The sequence below is a fragment of the Notolabrus celidotus genome, chromosome 1 (genome assembly GCF_009762535.1).
Source record: "Notolabrus celidotus isolate fNotCel1 chromosome 1, fNotCel1.pri, whole genome shotgun sequence".
NCBI classification, from domain to species: domain Eukaryota; kingdom Metazoa; phylum Chordata; class Actinopteri; order Labriformes; family Labridae; genus Notolabrus; species Notolabrus celidotus.
In genome coordinates, this window is record NC_048272.1 from 12,784,093 (window position 1) to 12,802,445 (window position 18,353).

Sequence of the window (18,353 nt, forward strand, 5' to 3'; positions counted from 1 at the left end):
TTTATGCCTCCTGTTTTATTTGTCTGTTAATGGTTATTGGTCTGAGGTTATTGTCGACAGATTTGACCATGAAATTAAAAAAACTATATATAACTTCAGTGCAGTTTTAGCATGGACACCTGGGTGTGTGGAATTTGCTGCAGACAGCTTATTTTTTTTATTTCAGTTTTGGCAGCAATGATGCAGGGATCAGTCTTTTAGTACTATAATACACATGTAGATTATAGTTTTTATTTAAAGCACCAGTGGGGATTTTTTAGCTGATTATAAAACACACTCAAATTAATATTGATGCCCCTTTATGAGCTACAAAAGCAAACGAGACCATCGGGAAGTAGAGTGAAAATTTCTGAAGAGGTATTTTTAATGCCTGAAACCTCTGTGGCGGGGTACCAGAGGAGGTAATTGACATCACAGTGTAGAAACGAATTTTTTTTTAACATTCCTTTTACAAAGATTCTCAATGAGTTATGTATTTTACTTGTAAAAGAAAGCTTTTTTTTTTTTCTATTATAAAACACTGCGTAAACATGTAGAGGTAAAATTTGCAAAAAGACAAGATGGACCACTGCATCAAATTTAACAAAACCAGAAAATGCTTTAATTTCTTTCTTTGACACATTTCTTGGAACATTTTGAAATATGTCCGCACTAAGGATGCATTTCCCAACAGAGCTCATTGCCTACGTAGAGCAAAACACTCTTGGGCACATTGAAAATGTGTATCTCATTTATAAACATTTAACTATGATGTCAAAAAATAATGATTGTTTTGATATTTAAGTCATTGCCACCAAAGTGACACAAACATTTAAGATTGTGTAAAGGTTTCAAATGTTTAATAGCAGTGGACTCTGGAAGGATTTTTCCATTTACTTTCCATTTCAGTCTTTTCACACAGTAAAGGTCAAAACAGCCAACAGAATGAAAAAGAAAATGAGTGCAGCAGTGCATAGTAAAAATAATCTTGTGACGAGTCGAAACCATCAATCCTACAGTGGAAACTATTTTGATCACAACGAAACACGAGCCCACATACAATAGATGTTCAATTTTTTATTTTTTTTTCATTTAACTTTGTATTCATTTTTGACTGATTTTGCAGGTGTGCATTGTCCAATACATTCTCAGTACAATTCATATAGTCATGTCATTGTAATTATGACAATGCACTGGTGAACAAAATGACAACATAAGCCTACAAATGATCAGTTTTTATAACCCTCACACATTGGTCTTTGAGGAAAATATATAGGCAGATTAATAAGTGGGAAAAAAATGATTAATGCATGAATAAATAAATAAATGAATAGATAAAGGATTGATAAATTCAAAATATTAATACAATGGTATTATGTAACAGGTTAATTCATAATATAGTTCTGGCCAAGTTGAGTGCCTCCATTCTGTTTTTAAGCAGAACCTGGCCTGCCTGATTCATCCTAGCAACAGAGAGCTTCAATGTCAATATTTCTATGCACAAATGAATCCACTAATAAATGTTCAATTTTTGACAAGTGTAGGATTTGAAAACCTCGAAAACACATTTCTATAAATTATTAACACACCTGACTTGCTAACATGTATGAAGGCATACTATATGTGCTCTGTTGTGGCGCCCTCTAGCGATGTGACCCTGATGTTTGAGCCTTTTTACAACAGTCTGTTATCATTGGTTCAAAATGCCATCGTCGCTTTCTTGACCAATGGCACCTCTTTAATTTATTTTCTCGGAGCCTCTTTAACATGCATGCTCCTCCTCCTTTTTTTTCACCACACACATACACGCGCACACACACACAAACACACACACACACACACACACACACACACCCAACCCCCTGTGATGCCAACCGCTCCATGGCTGGACTGGGACGGCATGTCTGACGAGAAGGCGGTTTAATGTGAAACCAAACCTGGATATAATGGAGGAATCGATGTGTTGACGAAGATGCATGAAAAAGGTGATTAAATCTGCAAATGTACGCATGTATGATCAAACTAAAAACCCTCTGCGTATCATTGATCGCATACATCGCTAACTCTGCTCTCTGTGTAATCCCTGCATTGCTACATTTGTTGCACGTTATTATTTATTCCCTCTCTCTCATAATGATCGTGTCTGTGGTTTTGCTTTTGCAGACAGTCGGTCTCCGCGGCGGGATGTTTGGCGATAAACGAGCAGAGGAACACGGAGAGAGAAATTTGAGTCACCATAATCCATCTGGACGCTGGGGGGGAAGATGAGGACCATGATGGCTTCGATGAAAGCAGCATTATTCGTATTTGTACACGGGGGTGAGTGCCGCCACATTGTACCTGCTTGTTTCCTCTGCACAGAGCGACTAAAACCTCGCTGCCATCTGTCACGAGACGCATTTGCATGATTGTTTCTCGAGGCCGCCCAATCAGACTTTATTAATTTATACATCCAAGGCTGCACGTAGATCTGTTCCTATCATTTCTGCAGCCTTTGTTGTTTTTTGTGAACGCTGCTTTCCTCCCTTTGGGTCATTTTATTGGTTGCTTATCAGCGTTGTACATTTCTGTGGCCTGCTGGTCATTATTTATGTATAATCACACAGCAAGCAGTCCGATATCAAGCGATATCACACGCGGGATGCTTAATCGATGTTGGTATCAGAGAAACAGGTGTATTTGGCGAATAAAACGAGTTCCTGGTTGATTCCTATAGCCTTGGTTTTTATGGTGCTCTCCTAAAGCAGTGTTTAAAGAGGCATCAAAGTAAATTGAGTCTTAAATAGTTAAGTTAAAGAGCAATAAGGATGCTAAAAGCTGATTTATTTCAGTATTGGGCTGTTTTTTTTTTTATGAGAAATATAATGCAGTATATAACCAACCACCCTGATAAAATGTAATGAATGAAGCTTTGATATGTCTGCCAACCAGAACTCAGCTTTCTTCTCTTTGGGTCATTTTTATTGGTTGCTTATTGACGTACATTTCTGTGGCCTGCTGGTCATTATTTATGTATAATCACACAGCAAGCAGTCCGATATCAAGCGATATCACACGTGGGATGCTTAATCGATGTCGGTATCAGAGAAACAGGTGTATTTGGCGAATAAAACAAGTTCCTCGTGGCATCCTGGAAGTCCCAAACAAAAGTATTCAAATCACTAGGACATAGTGATGCCACTTGATGGTTAGCATCTATATCAGGTATGTTCAGATGTTGATGTTTTTACTGCTTTCTTTCTCCTCTCACAGTGTAGCAAAGTTAATTCCTATAGCCTTCTTTTTTATGGTGCTCTCCCAAAGCAGTGTTTAAAGAGGCATCAAAGTAAATTGAGTGTTAAATAATTAAGTTAAAGAGCAATAAGGTTGCTAAAAGGAGATTTATTTCAGTTTTGGACAGTATTTTTTTATTTGAAATATAATGCACTATATAACCAACTACCCTGATAAAATGTAATGAAGGAAGCTTTCATATGTCTGCCAACCAGAACTCCGCTTTCTTCTCCTATTTTTGATATTTTGAAAGGATGTGAGATTTAAAAACAGTAATAAAATAACGCATTAAATAACACTTTGTCATCTCCCTGCCTACAGTATTAGTAATCATGTGAATCATCTCTATCAATCACACAGACATGTTTCCTAAACACATGGGCATCCAGTCTGTGCCTGAACATGCAACCCTTTTTAGGTCGGTCATAAGAATATGGGGGCCTCCTCCCTCCTCTCCATCACCCAGCGATCCAGACAGTATCGAGCATTGTCACAATCCTCTGTGTCCCCCAGACCTATCAGTCCCAGCCTGATGTTAATTAGGACTTGATCCGCTTAAGCCTCCCACTAGACTCCCATGTCATTATCTATGGGCGTGTTGTTATCGGGCCGCGCCTCGGCCTGTGAGAAAGCTCCTGTTGATTTTAGGACTGACACACACACACACAGGTGGGGAGTGCTGAAAGCTACCTGTCTGGTCTTTCTAGTTGATCAGGTATTTATCAGTTTGAGGTGACGGTGAAGGGCGTTGGTTGATCCTTTGTTCACTTGTGTCCACTTGTGTGTGCATGTTTGTAGACTGTTATGTTGGGATAATCTTATTTGTAGATTGAGATGATCTCTTTATTTCTTAGCTTTAAGCACCACATGGAAATTTAGATTTGACGGCAACTGACTTCACTTCATATGTGTATACTGGGAAAAAAAAAACACTTCTCCCTCAAATAAGACAGAGACTATTTAAAAGGTTTTTATTATAATCTCTTAAACAACTGCTAGTTTACCTCCATACATATCTGCCAGTCTTTACTTGAGTGAGTATTTAAGGTTTCCTAGCTTCAAACTGTATCACCCAATAGGATTCCTCTATTTCACATGCGGAAAGTGCCCTTACTAGGCCCATAATGACCATTGTGTGACCACAGTTAATAAAGTTTTTTTTGTCAATGTTCATATAATGCAATCAGTGTTTGTAATTTGGAGTTTTTGGGGAAAATAAGCTGCTATTTTAGTTGTATCAGCTCCATCTTGTCCTCTTTATGTCAGTTGGTTAAAACAACTGGAAGATATGGTGCTGCTGCTGCAAAAAAAGCAACATGAATTGAATTTTTGCATAATGAAAAAATTCTAAACAAATCAGTGAAGCCACTTCTACAGTGGTTGTCTTGGTTCCTCATTTTCAAAAGATAAAATAATTCACTACATTGTTAAATTTGCATTTAAAGCTGCAACATGATGTCAGTAAGATAATGGTAAAACAAACAAATGCAGGGTTGGTGTTTAAAGAGTGGGCTGTTACCTTTGACTGACTCAGTGCGAGTGTGTGAATATTTCAGGCAGGCATCCTTATCAAGAGACAATAGTAAAGGCATGAGAGGTTTCGGTGCTCGTGGCTGTAGAGGTTTCAGTAGAAAGATAGTCCAGTGTTTTTAGAGCCCAAAACTATTTCAGAGCCATTTCAGGGGAAGTGGGGTATGCAGCCAGACAATGAGCCTCAGTGAAATACAATGAAGTCTGAACCTAGAAGCTGGCTGCTCTCAGTCAGCCCTGAGGCCATCACACAGAATATTTTTACTTATAAAATGAACTCTGAAAATCTGCAGCGTTGCCAGGCTGCTGTTGAACACAGAAAGGATGTGGAAGAGTACATGTTTCCCCGTTTTGAGTTAAATCTTTTTTGCTCTGGGGATATCAGGTTCAGCACTGACCTTTTGTTTTTTGCTACTTTGAACACTGAAGAAGTACATTTGAGTAACTCAGCTGCAACATCTTTCTCTAAACTTGATAACAGCAGCACACACAACCTCATAGTAAACTATTTCATGGAGCACAACTAACACTGCCAGTAAACCGCCTACTGAGTGTCTTTTATTTCAGGAAAGAGAGTTCAAAGGTTCTGCAGAATATCATATATCTGTTCTCTGGAAAAGAAATTTGGGAACAAGTCAATGAAACATTCTTTATACAACTTAGCGATGGACACAAAGTTAATCAGTGCTTGTTTTTATAACTGAATAGATATGAAGATAACGTCTTTAAGTGCGTAAAATGCCAAACGCCTCGCATAGAATTTTCCAAGATCAGATATTCTGTCTTTCTCTGTCCTCTGTTCCTGCAAAGTGAAACACTTTAGTTTTATACCGCTTGTCAGATGGGAAAGCAATGAGAAGACATCACTGTGGATGTCGAAATCTGTGTATTTTTATAAGTATTTTTTGTATGTCTTTTGATAGAAACATCCTGCTTCCAAAAATGTAAAATCTAGTGTTTTTTAGAGTACTTGCGGGGAACTCTAAATTTGTGTTGACTTTGGCGCCCCCTGTGGACAACGTGGTACCTCTTTAATGTGGAAATGTTCCCGTACTTTAGCAGTTTCTTTCTCTTAATCTCACCCTGGAATCTGTTTAACTGTAACATGTTTCTGCACTCTGCTGATAATGACCTTGTCTGACTACTTCCCTGCGGCAGAGATTTCCGGCATAAATGAATAATTCTATAGCAATAATCAATCTACATCCTGATGGTCTTGTTTGTTTTCATAGCTCATTAAGATCCATCAATATTCACTCCAGTGAGTCTGTTTAATAATAAGATAATAAAAAATCCCCACAGGAGCTTTAACTGAACCAAAGGAAGCTAAGAATGAGGCACTATGTCTACTTAGATGTTGTATTCTGTTAATGAAATGTGTACTCATGTTCAGAGAAAGCAGTCCCAGCCTGTGTTTTTTTCTCCTGAGCTATTTAATTCATCGATTCTCTGTTAGTCGGTCATCAGCTCAGAATATTGATCACTGAGTCGATGTAACAAACATGCTGCCAGCAAGAATTTGACCCACACAGACAAAATCACAATTTCTCACTCATTACTGCTTTTCTCTTCCCCTCCCTCCATTCCTCTGTCACAGTGCTCCAGTATGCTGTGTGCCGTGACGTAACCCTTCCCATAGGAACCCTCTACCGCGTGGCAGGGTTCCCCATCTCCCTCCCGTGTTCTGTATCGGGACACGAAGGCCCACGCACGCAGGACTTCGAGTGGTTCCTGTACAGGGACGATGCTGGCGGGAGACAGATGGGAGTCGTGTCCACCAGGGACAAGGGCTTCCCCTACGCCCCATTTCAGCCCCGGGTGACTAATGGGGAAGTCAGGGTGGAGAGAGACTCTGGGGACAAAGTGCGACTGGTGATCCAGAGGCTCCGGGCTGAAGACCAGGGGAAGTATGAGTGCTACACACCCAGTACTGATGCCAACTACCAGGGGAACTACAGCGCCACAGTTAGTGTCAAAGGTGAGATATGGCAGGTTTTTTATTTAATAGAGGAGCTTGATGTTTTTTTACTCTTCTTGGAATTTGTTCAAAGTGAGAAAAATAGAGTTTAATGGCAGCAAAATCTAGAGAGAGAGCAGACAAGACAGCAAGGCAGGTTTATTTATAGTGCATATCATTGACTTAGACATTTCTAAGTGCACAACAGGGTAGTCAGATACAATACAAGACAGGTTTGCTATTAAAAAAAGCAGAAGTAGTGTCGCAGATAGCCCAGCGGTCTAAGTGTGTTAACAGTTATCCAGTTAACATTAAGTAGTGATTTAGAACAGAAACCAGCAAACTGTTGAGTCAAGTTCTGTCACAGAGGTCACTTTAGGTTTTTATCAAGAACTCATTGATTCATTATTCTGTGTTAGTGGGTTAATAATCTGTTGTGCATACTCAGATAAAAGGAGAATTTGTCAGTTTCTTCTCTTTACAAAATCCCTCTGCTCAACCATTCATAAGGTTAGCACGTCTGCCCTTCTTTAGCTCCGTCTTAGTGTTCTGTTTATGTTTGCAGGATGCTGGGTGTTAGTTTTGCTGCAGCAGAGTTTTATCTTCATAATCCCTCTTTCTTTGGCAAAGCTAGTGCCCAAAGCCATGGCTGGTGAACAGCTTTCACTCAATCACAGCAACCGTCTTCATGACTAACATGACATAGTAATGTCAAAACAGCACACAGGAAGCAGAAATTGAATTTGATGTATTTTTACCTCTCGTCAGGCTCCTGTATCAGCTCAATGTACTCTAATATGATAATCTGTTTATGTCTCTTTGTGCACCCACAGTGATCCCTGACACACTCCAGGTCAGCTACATCCGCTCACTCACCAACCAGCCCGTACCAGAGGGGGCTGAATTGACGCTGACATGCTCAGCTGGCATCCAATCAGAGCAGCTCACCCACCTGTCAGTCATGTTCGGTAAGAAGAGTGGAGCGGAGGGTGCAGGGAGTGCCGGTGCAGGAGGGGAGGTGAGCACTGTTAGAGAGATCATCTCCATTGACAAGATGCTGGGGGTCGTCCCCGGACGCGGGTACAAGAAGAGGTACGATGAGGGAGAGATCACCCTGGAGAAGAGGAGTGGGGAAGGAGGCCTGGATCTGTACGTGATGAAGATGAAGGGGGTGCAGCCGGACGACACTGGATCGTACTTCTGTGAATCTTCACAGTGGATTCGGGACCCTGATCGATCATGGCAGAAGATCGCACAGAGGACGCTGGATATTGGCAACTTGACCGTTCAGCAACTAGGTCAGTGTGATCAAAAACTGTGCCAGTGTGTTGCTGCTAGCAATTCTCAGAACTATGATATCATATGCTGTTACACCGCCCTGCTACACGCAATATCACAACTGATTTATTAGTTTGAAAATCATTTATAATCATAAGAGATTAGCAATACACTCTTACAGCAGGTGAAGCACACTGAGGAAAGAACTGTTAGATATAGCTTCTTCTTCTAGTTGCAGAATATGCTCGACTTATACAAACTAAAAGACAGAAGTTTGGTTTCTACTCGTCAGTTAAAGACTCGAAGGTGTCACACTGTGGCGTTGGTAGTCCTGGACATTAAGTGCTGTTGACCACACTGGGCTCTTTCCAGGTTTCAGGCTGGGTGTTTGTGTTACTCAGAGCTTAGCTGAATGTCTAGTTTGCTGACTGGCAGACTGAGCAGAACACTGACTGAACAGATAGGCAGCTTGTTGCCTTGTTTGTTAGCTTGTTTGGACAGCATGCGTGTTTGGGGTTCTGATGAGCTGTTGGGATGACTGGGTGGTACCTGCTGAGCTTTTTTCCCACCTTGCTTGTTAGTCCAGATGGATGGACATTTTAGTGTTAGGATAACAACAAAATGTCTTCATCTGTTGATCTGCTTATTATATTTTTGATCAATCATTTGGTCTATGAATCAGAAGGCACCCATCAGAGTGTCAGAGAGACTGAAGTGACTTCATCAAATTCAAAGAGGGAAAAAAAGGACCAAGGCAGCCTTCTGGAAAACAAAAAAGTACACAGCCTTAATTATAGCAGATATTTAATTTTGAAAACATGGACAGTTCACATTCAAAAAACAAGCTGACATGTCTTATTTGACTGTTAAATAGCTGAAGTCTTTCAAGAGTAAAGAAGCAAATACTCTCACATTTGAGAGCCTAAAAATGACTCCAACTTGCCAATTTTTTAAAAGTCACTTCTCAAGTTTCTCATCGACTCACTGACTGCAGCTCTGCTCTGTCGGCTGTCAGACTGCCTGACTGACAGGCGTGATGCGCTGCTCTCTTGTTGATCATCCCTCTGGCTTTGATAGGTTTGGTAGTTGGCAGGCTGAACAGCTGGCTAACTGCTCCGTTGCTTCACTACTTGGCTCTGTTTGAATTCTGTTGTAGATCTAAAGGATTAAAAAATCTCCTCTCCCACCTTGGCCTCTTGTAGCTGGCAAAGAGGATGACTATCCTTCTGTCAAACTGATGTGTCCATTACTGCTGAAACAACTCTGCCAAGCTGTCCTTCCTCAAACATGATTTAGCATCCTTAACGCTGGAGTGAGACTGACACTTGTTACATTAGCTATTTAGTCAACACCTGAGGATGTTACACCAGTGTGGCAGCTTCATCCATGTCATCTTGATTTTATGTGTTAGGATAAAATTAAAACTCTTGCTTGAGTTAGACTTAGACTTAGTTATTAGCTATTCTTATTAGTTCTGAGTTTGAGGGCTTAATGTTATTTAGGTCAAATATTTTTTCCTCCAGCCCTGAAAACTGAAGCCGGGGTTGAAGCATCAAATCTGTTCAATGCGTGCATTGTTATTCCTGACGCAACGCTGACAAGGACTATTTAGCTCTGTATTTTCTGTCTGCTGTTGTCTGACTAATACAATAGTCTGACATGTCTCCTTTTGTTCACTTAAATAATGTGTCTATTATTGAGCAGATTTGTGTTGTAGAGAAGTGTTGTGGTTAAATGAGGCTTCGCTCACACAATGGACCAGTATACCTTCTAATTACAGCAGGCTATCAGAGTTAACTGGATGGAACTGTTTCACTTCATCCGACAGATTTAAACTTACTCATTTGCAATATGATCTGCCATATTTATGCTTCAGCTGTGTCCCTGAATACATCAGATTTCATTTATTATAACAGAGCAGTAATAAAACAACACAGTGCAAATTAAAGTGGTTAATCTTTTTTACTCTGGCTGTTATGTATGATATATATTGGACAGTTACCCAATCTGCTCCACAAGAATCACAAGTTTCCTGTGAGCTTTTTACTGACACAGACTGAAGAGTTTGTTTGAGTCCTCCACTGCGGAGGATTTCCCTTTCTTTCACTCATCTTAAGCTCTCTCTCTCTATCTTCTCTGCTCTCCAGCGGAGTCACTGAGTGTAACATCCTCACCCCAAGGGGAGGTGACCCTGCAGATCGGTTCCCCTCTCATCCTGACCTGTGAGGTGTTAGGGATGCCGTCTGATGTCAACTCTGGACTTCTTGTTCAGTGGATGAAGAGGGGATCTGCAAGCAGCGATGTAGGTGGAGCAGGGGGCGTCGAGGTACTGATTCCTGTTTTATAGACATACTTTGGCTAGAATTGTTTTGTTGTTTGCAGGTTATATGCGATTGTTCTATTTACTGTGAAGTAAATGTACTTGAAGTACAGCAATTAGCAAAGAATATCAATTATGCACATAATGTCTGAAAATTTGATGTTTTATGACACATTTTCATCAGTACCATAACACAGGAAGTTAAAACTCGCCTGCTTTTATCAACTGAAAATCATTCCTTAATGATAGATTGGTTTAAAATTGATTTAACTTCAAATCAATCACAAATGAGGCTAATGTGTCATCTTTCAAAATAACATTACTGTTTTATGGTTATTCAGCGAAAGTATTATATATTTTTAATTGGATGCCTTCAAGACCTCGAAGCATTCTGATAAATGACACTTGAAACTTGTGTTTTGAACATCATGACCTAATGGTCATCATGGCATTGATGCTTCTTTTTTGTTTAAGTCGTTCTTTATTGAGGAAGAGCAATGACTTTACAGTCAGTAGTTATTCTACAGCAGAATGTAACATATATAGTAGGTAAAACCTACTTGATAGTTCTACAGCAATCTAGCTCTTTGATTTTTTTTTTTTTTGGGAACTCAAGTCATACAACCGAACATGGGAAGATTACATTTCAAGGGTATAGATCGAAGAGATTGCAAAAATCAAACAAAGAGCAAGCCAAAAAAAATAGAAATGAACCATATCTTCACTCCTTCACTACATTCAGTCAGATGAAATCTGGCCTTACAGGTTTAACATATTATATCCATTTAGACCAGATTCTGTAAAATCTTTCCTTTTGAACCTTGAGGGAGAATGAAAGCCTTTCCAGAATATAAATTTGATATATTATTTCAATCCAGTCATCAATAGTAGTGGGATGACATGGATGTTTCATTTACACTGTCCTCATACAGCATGCCTCAGGAAACACTAAGTAATATTATCAAATAATCAACATTTCATCCAATGACAATATGACACTTTTTATTCATGTATAGGTTGAGGTTGCCCGGATGAGCCCCGATGGTGTAGTGAGCTGGGGGGACGACCTCAGCCGATCTAGTGGAGGCTCTATGGAGAAAGTGTCAGAGGGAAAGTACTCTCTGAAGCTGTTCTCGGCCCGCCCTCTGGACTCAGGTGTGTATCGGTGTGTGGTGAGTGTGTACGCGGGGAGAAGAAATCCTGGTCCCTCTACTCCTGCAACACACACCCAGAGATCTGAGGGAGTCACTGTCAACCTCAAGACAAAAGGTGAGAGATGCTCTTCTGTGTTCTGAGATCCCTGCAAAACTGTGCATGTGCCAGGGGGTTGTGGAAAGAAAATGGAGAAGCTGAACAGATAAAAAAGCAGCAGTTGGCTGCTTGATGATTCATTAAGCAGGGCTTAACATTATTAGCTTAAAAGAAAGGGGGGGGGCATCTGTTGAAGTAGCTCATTTATATTAATGGATGAATATTTGAAATAGACAAAGAAAATGGATAAATGGTTAAGATAGCTGAAAGTTAATGAGACATGTTAGTAATTATCAGCTAATAGTTGAAAGAATTATTGAAGATTTGAGAGTAGTTAGCTAAATCTTATGAATAAATAGTTGAAATGTAAGCTAACATAGATAGACAAACAGTTAGCTAGTTATTAATGGGTGAATCATAAAGACCAGAGAGTAACAATTGAAAGAGTATTTGATGATATTTGACGCAGTCAGACAGAAGTTTTGTATAAACAGTGTAAACAGCTAGTTAAAATGTTAGAGGAATCTAAGCTAACAAATTGTTTGCTAAAAGTAATGGATACAGCAGGGTTCTCAAGTCTCACGCATTGGGCATGAGACACGCATTTCAACCTGTTCACACACTCACACACCACACTTTCTCCCGAATGAGTTTTCCACTCAGCAGCTAATCAAAAAGAAAGAATGGAATATAGCTACCCAACAGCCAATGAAAAAATAGCATCACTGTATCCGGGTAAAACAACGCAATAACGTTACGTTTCTGGATGCACATGCACAATGCAGACTGACCGCAGATTAGAAGACGAGGTCTGTCTGCAGGTCCCCCCCCCCTGCTGCCAAAATCTCACTCTGAACTGAGTTCAAAACTTGAGAGCCTTGATACAGTGTTGAAAAAGCTAATAATTTGATAAATGGTTGAAAAGTGAAGCTAAAAGTAACACATAGTTGGTAAAAATTGTAAGCTGAAGGTAAAGGATAGTTAGCTAAAGGTAACAATGTTAGATAAATGCATTAAATAGTTAGTTAAATATTAGCTAGCAGCGCTCAGCCAACAGTAAGGGATACAATTTGTACTATTTAGTTAAAAGCAACATTGTTGGATAAATGCTTAAAAAGTTGGCTAACTGTAAGTTAAAGGCTAGAAGCTAACAGTAGTTTATCGATGTTTGTAAAGGGTTAAAGCTAAATGTAAGCTACAAATGGTGGAAAAGGTAAAGTTATGGATAACTAGTGGAAGTAGTTAGCCAAATCAAAGGTATTGGATAAATGCTCAAAATAGCTGGCCTACTATTAGCTAGTAGCTACAAGTTAACAGTAATGGATATCACATTGAAGTAGTCAGCTCGATATTACATTATTGGATAAATGCTTTAAATAGTTGGCTGACTATTAGCCAACAGCTACAAGCTAACAATGATTGATAATTTTTGTTAAGGGTTAATATTTTGTTGTCAGTAATGGATAAAAAGTTCAGTTAGTAAGCTTAAACTGCAGTTCCAGTCTTTTAGTTCAAATGAAAACTTTATGTACAAAGAATCAGACAGCAACAAGTCAAATCTTTGGTTTGGTTGACTGCATATTTATCAGAAATACATCTTAGTTTTAGTAAAGTTCACCTTTCTTAAAATGGATTAAATCTGATTGACCACAGATTAAAATTATACAGGTAGTTTTGTGTTTAGACTGTCAGTCACATATGTTCACTTTACCCTCCATTTACTAATCTTTGAATGCATCACTTCCTTCCACAGATGTGCTAGTTGCAGCCGTGGCTCAGCTCCCTCGAGGTCCCTTGTTAAAAAGGGGTAGCACCATCACACTGATCTGCAACGCCACTGTGAAAACTACAGGTCCTGCCCAGGCTCAGGTGCAGTGGCTGCGGTGGCCAATCCCTGCACCTTTCATCAAGAAGGAACAGAGCACAGGTCCTTATGTCACTCTACCAGCTCCCCCTGTTGAGGAAAAACCCAAACTGGTAGCTGCCCTCATGTATGACGGTGTATCAAAGATCTACACTAACACCAGTGAAGTTAGCATCGACCGCCTGTCCACTGTCAGCTACAGACTGAGGGTCCACACAGCAACAATGGAGGATCAGGGCATGTATGCGTGTCATGCTGAAGCTTGGGGACAGGACCCACATGGAGGCTGGTACAACACAGGGGCCAGATCAGAGTCAAATGCAGTGACTGTTTACCTGTATGCCAGAGGTAAGTTGATTTAAAAAAGCATTGTGACAGTAGACAAATAAGAAACACACAATCTCTTGTATAGAGTTCCTCTTTATACACCCACAGCTTAAACTCATTAACATCTTAAATCCACCTTGATCAAGCTCAGTCTGATTGGCTCCTGAGCGGCTCCAGTCAGGCAGTTGGGGTCAAGGGGCAACTGCTGCTCTTTCACATTCTCATCCAGATTTAATTCTGTAGTTGGAGATCGAACAAGTCGAACAACAAAGCAACCTCTGGTCACAAGCTGGAGGGTGTCCTGTATAAATGTCAAGAGTAAATTTGAAGCGTTTACTCTTGACCCAGAGTGATGTCCACACATTTAGATAGATTGATTAACCTCTACAACATCTGTTCCTCCTAGCTGATTGCAGGTCAAGGTTCTCTTGTATTTACATCTTATAGATGTAGGTCTGCACTTTCAGGACCAATTTAGTAGTAACCGAACCCTGTGGGACTCTTTGACACTGAGAAAAAACACTGTCATAGTCCTTAAACTGATAAGAGTGACACTAACAATTCTTTTTAGCACTGTATGATGCACAGTCAAGAAAAATATTTCAATTTAATGCTTAATCTGTGAAATTAAAAGGATTTTTTACAGTAGTATCTGTACATGAGTCTTGCTGCATGTTTCAAGAGATCATTTGGAGGAACATTTCATGGTTCATCTTGTTTAGATATGTATTTTTATGCATTTTTTTGTACAAAATATCTTAAATATTTGTCCAAAGCACAGTGCTGATGTGTCAAGAACAGTTCACGTGATCATTCTGACATTATTTATGGTGACAAGTCGATGACCCCTTTCTGCTCTACATGGATGTGGATCCCAGGTTGTGGATAAATTGACTGAGTTAGCAGCACCGGATGGATGAATCAACAACCCAATAACATGCTTTTGATCAATATTAGCTCCCTAAATGTTAACAATCCATATTTGTTGTTGTTTTAGACCAGATATATATTTACCCAAATATTTAAAGAGCTTATAACACAGCTCTTATGAAAAAGCACTTCACTGGAGTTAAATTTCAGCCCAGCCTGTTGTACTTTTTCTTTTACCGATGTCAGTTTGCATCATTACACCCTTCTCTCTTTTTTCTCTCTTCCCCCAGCTGCTGACCTCCTCCTCATCCCTCTGGTTGTTGGAGTGGCCTCTGCCTTGTTCGTGGGCATCCTCATCATAGCAACAGTAACTTGCTGCTTCATGAAGCGTCTGGCAAGGCAGCGCGCTCAAAAATAAGCTTCTGCTGTGGCTGGCTTTGGGAAATCTGAATGTTCATAAGGAGGCACAACAAGGTGATGCGCAGGACATTACGGATGAAATGGTAAAGAAAAATGAATTCAAAAACGACTCAAACTGGTACTAAATTGTCTGTGTTTTGGACCCAACATTGTAACAATCAATGCCAAAAGATTCAGTTTTATATTCTCTTGTATTTTTATATCCAAACCTTCTCTGAAAACAATGTATTTTGGTGATAGCTCCATCTCAAACAAGTAGACAGACTAATGTAGATTTTTAAAGCCAACACTCAGTGACCCCATTAATCTCAGCCTCAAAAACCTTTTGATGATCCTTTATTCCAGTGTATCATTCTTTAACTTTAAAAGACTCAAAATACAGGCAAGATTTCTTACAAGGACAAATATGAAAAAAGGATTTCAGATGTGAGGTTTCTGCAGACGTTGAAAATTATCTCTCAGAAGTCATCGTTTCATTGCTACAGTGTAAAAACACCAAATTGTTCAGATGTTTTCAATTGGTGCTGTATCCCACAGTGATAAGTGATGGTTCTGTTTCCACACAAACAAAAATTAATGGTTCTCACAATATGATGATTGTGTTCCAGTTGTTCTTTCCTCAAACAGCATGCTTTTCTTGTATTACAAACATCGACAAAGCCTGAACGTCTCTGCATGCTTAAGCCTCTAGCACTGCCACTGACAGTCACATGAATGCTGATGGGAGCAGTTAAGCCTCCAGAAACTTAATACGAGAAGGGATCTTCCACTGCCTGCAGTCAGGCCGCACTGAGCATGTAAACAAAGTCTCTGTCTGTTACTTAATGAGGAAGGCTCAGGCCGAGGACTTTCTGATGCCAAGACCAATTGAGAAGTGATTCTAAACACGAGCATTCCTTGCCTGTGACGCTGACACGCTGAAGTGAGTTTTCTTTACGGACTTGTATAGATTTGACGAAGAGAAATGGAAAAGATATCCATTATGCACTGAGCTAAAATGTGTAAATATTGTACGGAGTTTTGCTGTTTTATTTTTCTTAATGTAAGTAAGGCTGTAGCCATGTTAGTCTTGTGCAAAGCACCCCTGTTTAACATTCTGCAGCAGTATGCTCTGCTCTTTTCAAGCACTTGGACATAAACAGGACTGGGACCAAAGCCCCTCTTTATCCTTCTTCTACTTGATTTTTTCCAGTTGAAAAGTCACTTCTTTGCTGTGCTTGAGGAAGCTTTCTTTCCTCTTCTTCTTTGTGTGATGGTTCCTTTGCTCCTGTAAAGTGACTGAGCTAGAGAAAGTACTGTGAAAAAGAATCCCCTGTTTGTTACACTGAGCAACAGAAAATCTCTTGTGTTGTGTCACACTGTTTAGGCTCCTGGAGGTTAAAATCTCCTGAGCTGTGCAGTCATATGACTTGATGAAGTCTCAATACCCTCATCATCATAGTCATCATGTGGTCAAGGCCGCATATTTCTACTGCCAAGACTTATTATGACTTTATCCCCTGCTGCTAGCCCGCAGAAATCTGTTTGACAGATTTACTGTGTCTGCGCACTTATAATGAGTGAAATCCATCCTCCTCTTCCTGTTTAAAATAACACTTAAGAACATTGTGGTCAAAGAGTGTGATCTATTGAAGCTGGAAATGTGTTAATGGAAAAGAGACAAATAGTACTATTTGTTGTCATCCAGCTGGCAGCTCTCTAATGAGACTCTTCCAGGTCAATTTTCCCCTGTATCTTTACATTTCTGTTCTCTGAGACATACTTTAGGTTCTCGGTTTTAGTTTTTTTTTACACGAGAGTCCCTCTAAAATCTGCCTGTCCTCCCTAACCTGTGCTCTCTCTAAACCCTGATTATAAATGTTGTTCACGAACATTAGGGAATAAAATCACAGCTCTGCCCGCTTCCAGAGCCACTTTGCTCCAGATCAACTCCTCAAAGCTGATTTTGCTCACTCACACACCCGCCCACCACATGATTACACATAAACACACACACATACACGTGCACACAGTGGCAGCAGAGGCACAGTGCTCTGCTGGCTGACATTCCCGATAGAAGTATGTGAGTATCTGCGTGTTCATCTGTAATCCCTGTTTATGGCTGCAGTGTGTGTCCTGCTGTCCCTCCCCCTCCCTCTCACTGTGTTCCAGTCGGCCATGCTCGCATTCGATTCATTTCAATCTCTATTCCCTGAGAATTACAGCCAGCTGTGAAAAAGTGTAGCACATTGCGTGCAGAGTGTGAAAGCTGCTGTCTAAGTCGTACTTTTCTTTGAAGATGTTTAAAACCCTTTCTTGAAGGTGTTATGTTTTGTTTGTATTGTTTACTCATGCTTTAAAACCACTGTTCCGTAATGCATCTTGCTGCCATTGAAATGTATAAAGGCGGATTATTGCTCAGTTTTTTTCTTATGGTGCTTTGGCAAACCTGCCAGTTGATAAACCAATAAAAACACTCTGGATTTATAATGTCACTTAATATTGTGTATCTTTTATTGTCTACTGCTTTTAAAAAGAGTGTTTTCAGCAGAGAACCTCAAATGTGTTTATATCAGGAGCCACTTGAGACAGCTTGAAGACAGGCTGTGCTGAGAGAAATAATTAAATCAGTCTTAAAAAAAGGCTCATGGGCTAGTTGAGCATATTTTCTGTCTATTTATTATAACAAAACTGAAACATTTCATGCGGTTGTTCCATTTTCTGAATTAGTGCAAGCCGAGCAGAGGTTTGTATTTCAGCTCCATTTAAGTCTCAGCATTTGGTGATGCAGTTTTAGAGGTAAACGCTATCTTGTATTTAAAAAAAAAAGCATTGGGGCGCTGGTGGCCTAGCGGTTGACCATTTCCTGCATGTCTTCCCCCGCTCTCTACTCCCCACATTTCCTGTCTCTCTTCAGCTGTCCTAACAAATAAAGGCAAAAGGGCCAAAAAATATAATTAGAAAAAAAGAAAGAAAGCATTAACTAATGTGATCTATCTAGTTTTACAACTATAACTGATCAAATCACTGACAATATGGAAATATTTTATGTCATTATTATGTATTATTATCTAATACTTGAATTTATCAAAACAATAGCACATCACATAACAGCTCCTGTGAGGACCCTTTGGCTTGCACTGATTCTTGTGCCCCCTGTGGACATAGCGTATGGTCATTGCTGATTTTGTCCTCAACATTTATAGGTAATATTTTCTGACAAAAAATCTGATCTTCCTTTCTTTTAACAGCCAGATGTATCACTAAGTATTTGCAGGGCAACATGTAAAATACAAAAGCAGATT

General features: G+C 39.8%; 1 protein-coding gene across 1 annotated transcript; it reads left to right on the forward strand.

Moving 5' to 3' along the window:
• Positions 1-1,794: 1,794 nt before the first annotated feature.
• Positions 1,795-17,548, forward strand: igsf8 (immunoglobulin superfamily, member 8). The gene is made up of 8 exons (XM_034692608.1): positions 1,795-1,964; positions 2,143-2,298; positions 6,380-6,760; positions 7,573-8,037; positions 10,165-10,343; positions 11,354-11,606; positions 13,342-13,800; positions 14,940-17,548. The coding sequence occupies exons 2-8, from the start codon at positions 2,244-2,246 to the stop codon at positions 15,065-15,067; spliced, it is 1,920 nt and encodes a 639-aa protein (XP_034548499.1). The 5' UTR covers positions 1,795-1,964; positions 2,143-2,243; the 3' UTR covers positions 15,068-17,548.
• Positions 17,549-18,353: the final 805 nt, after the last annotated feature.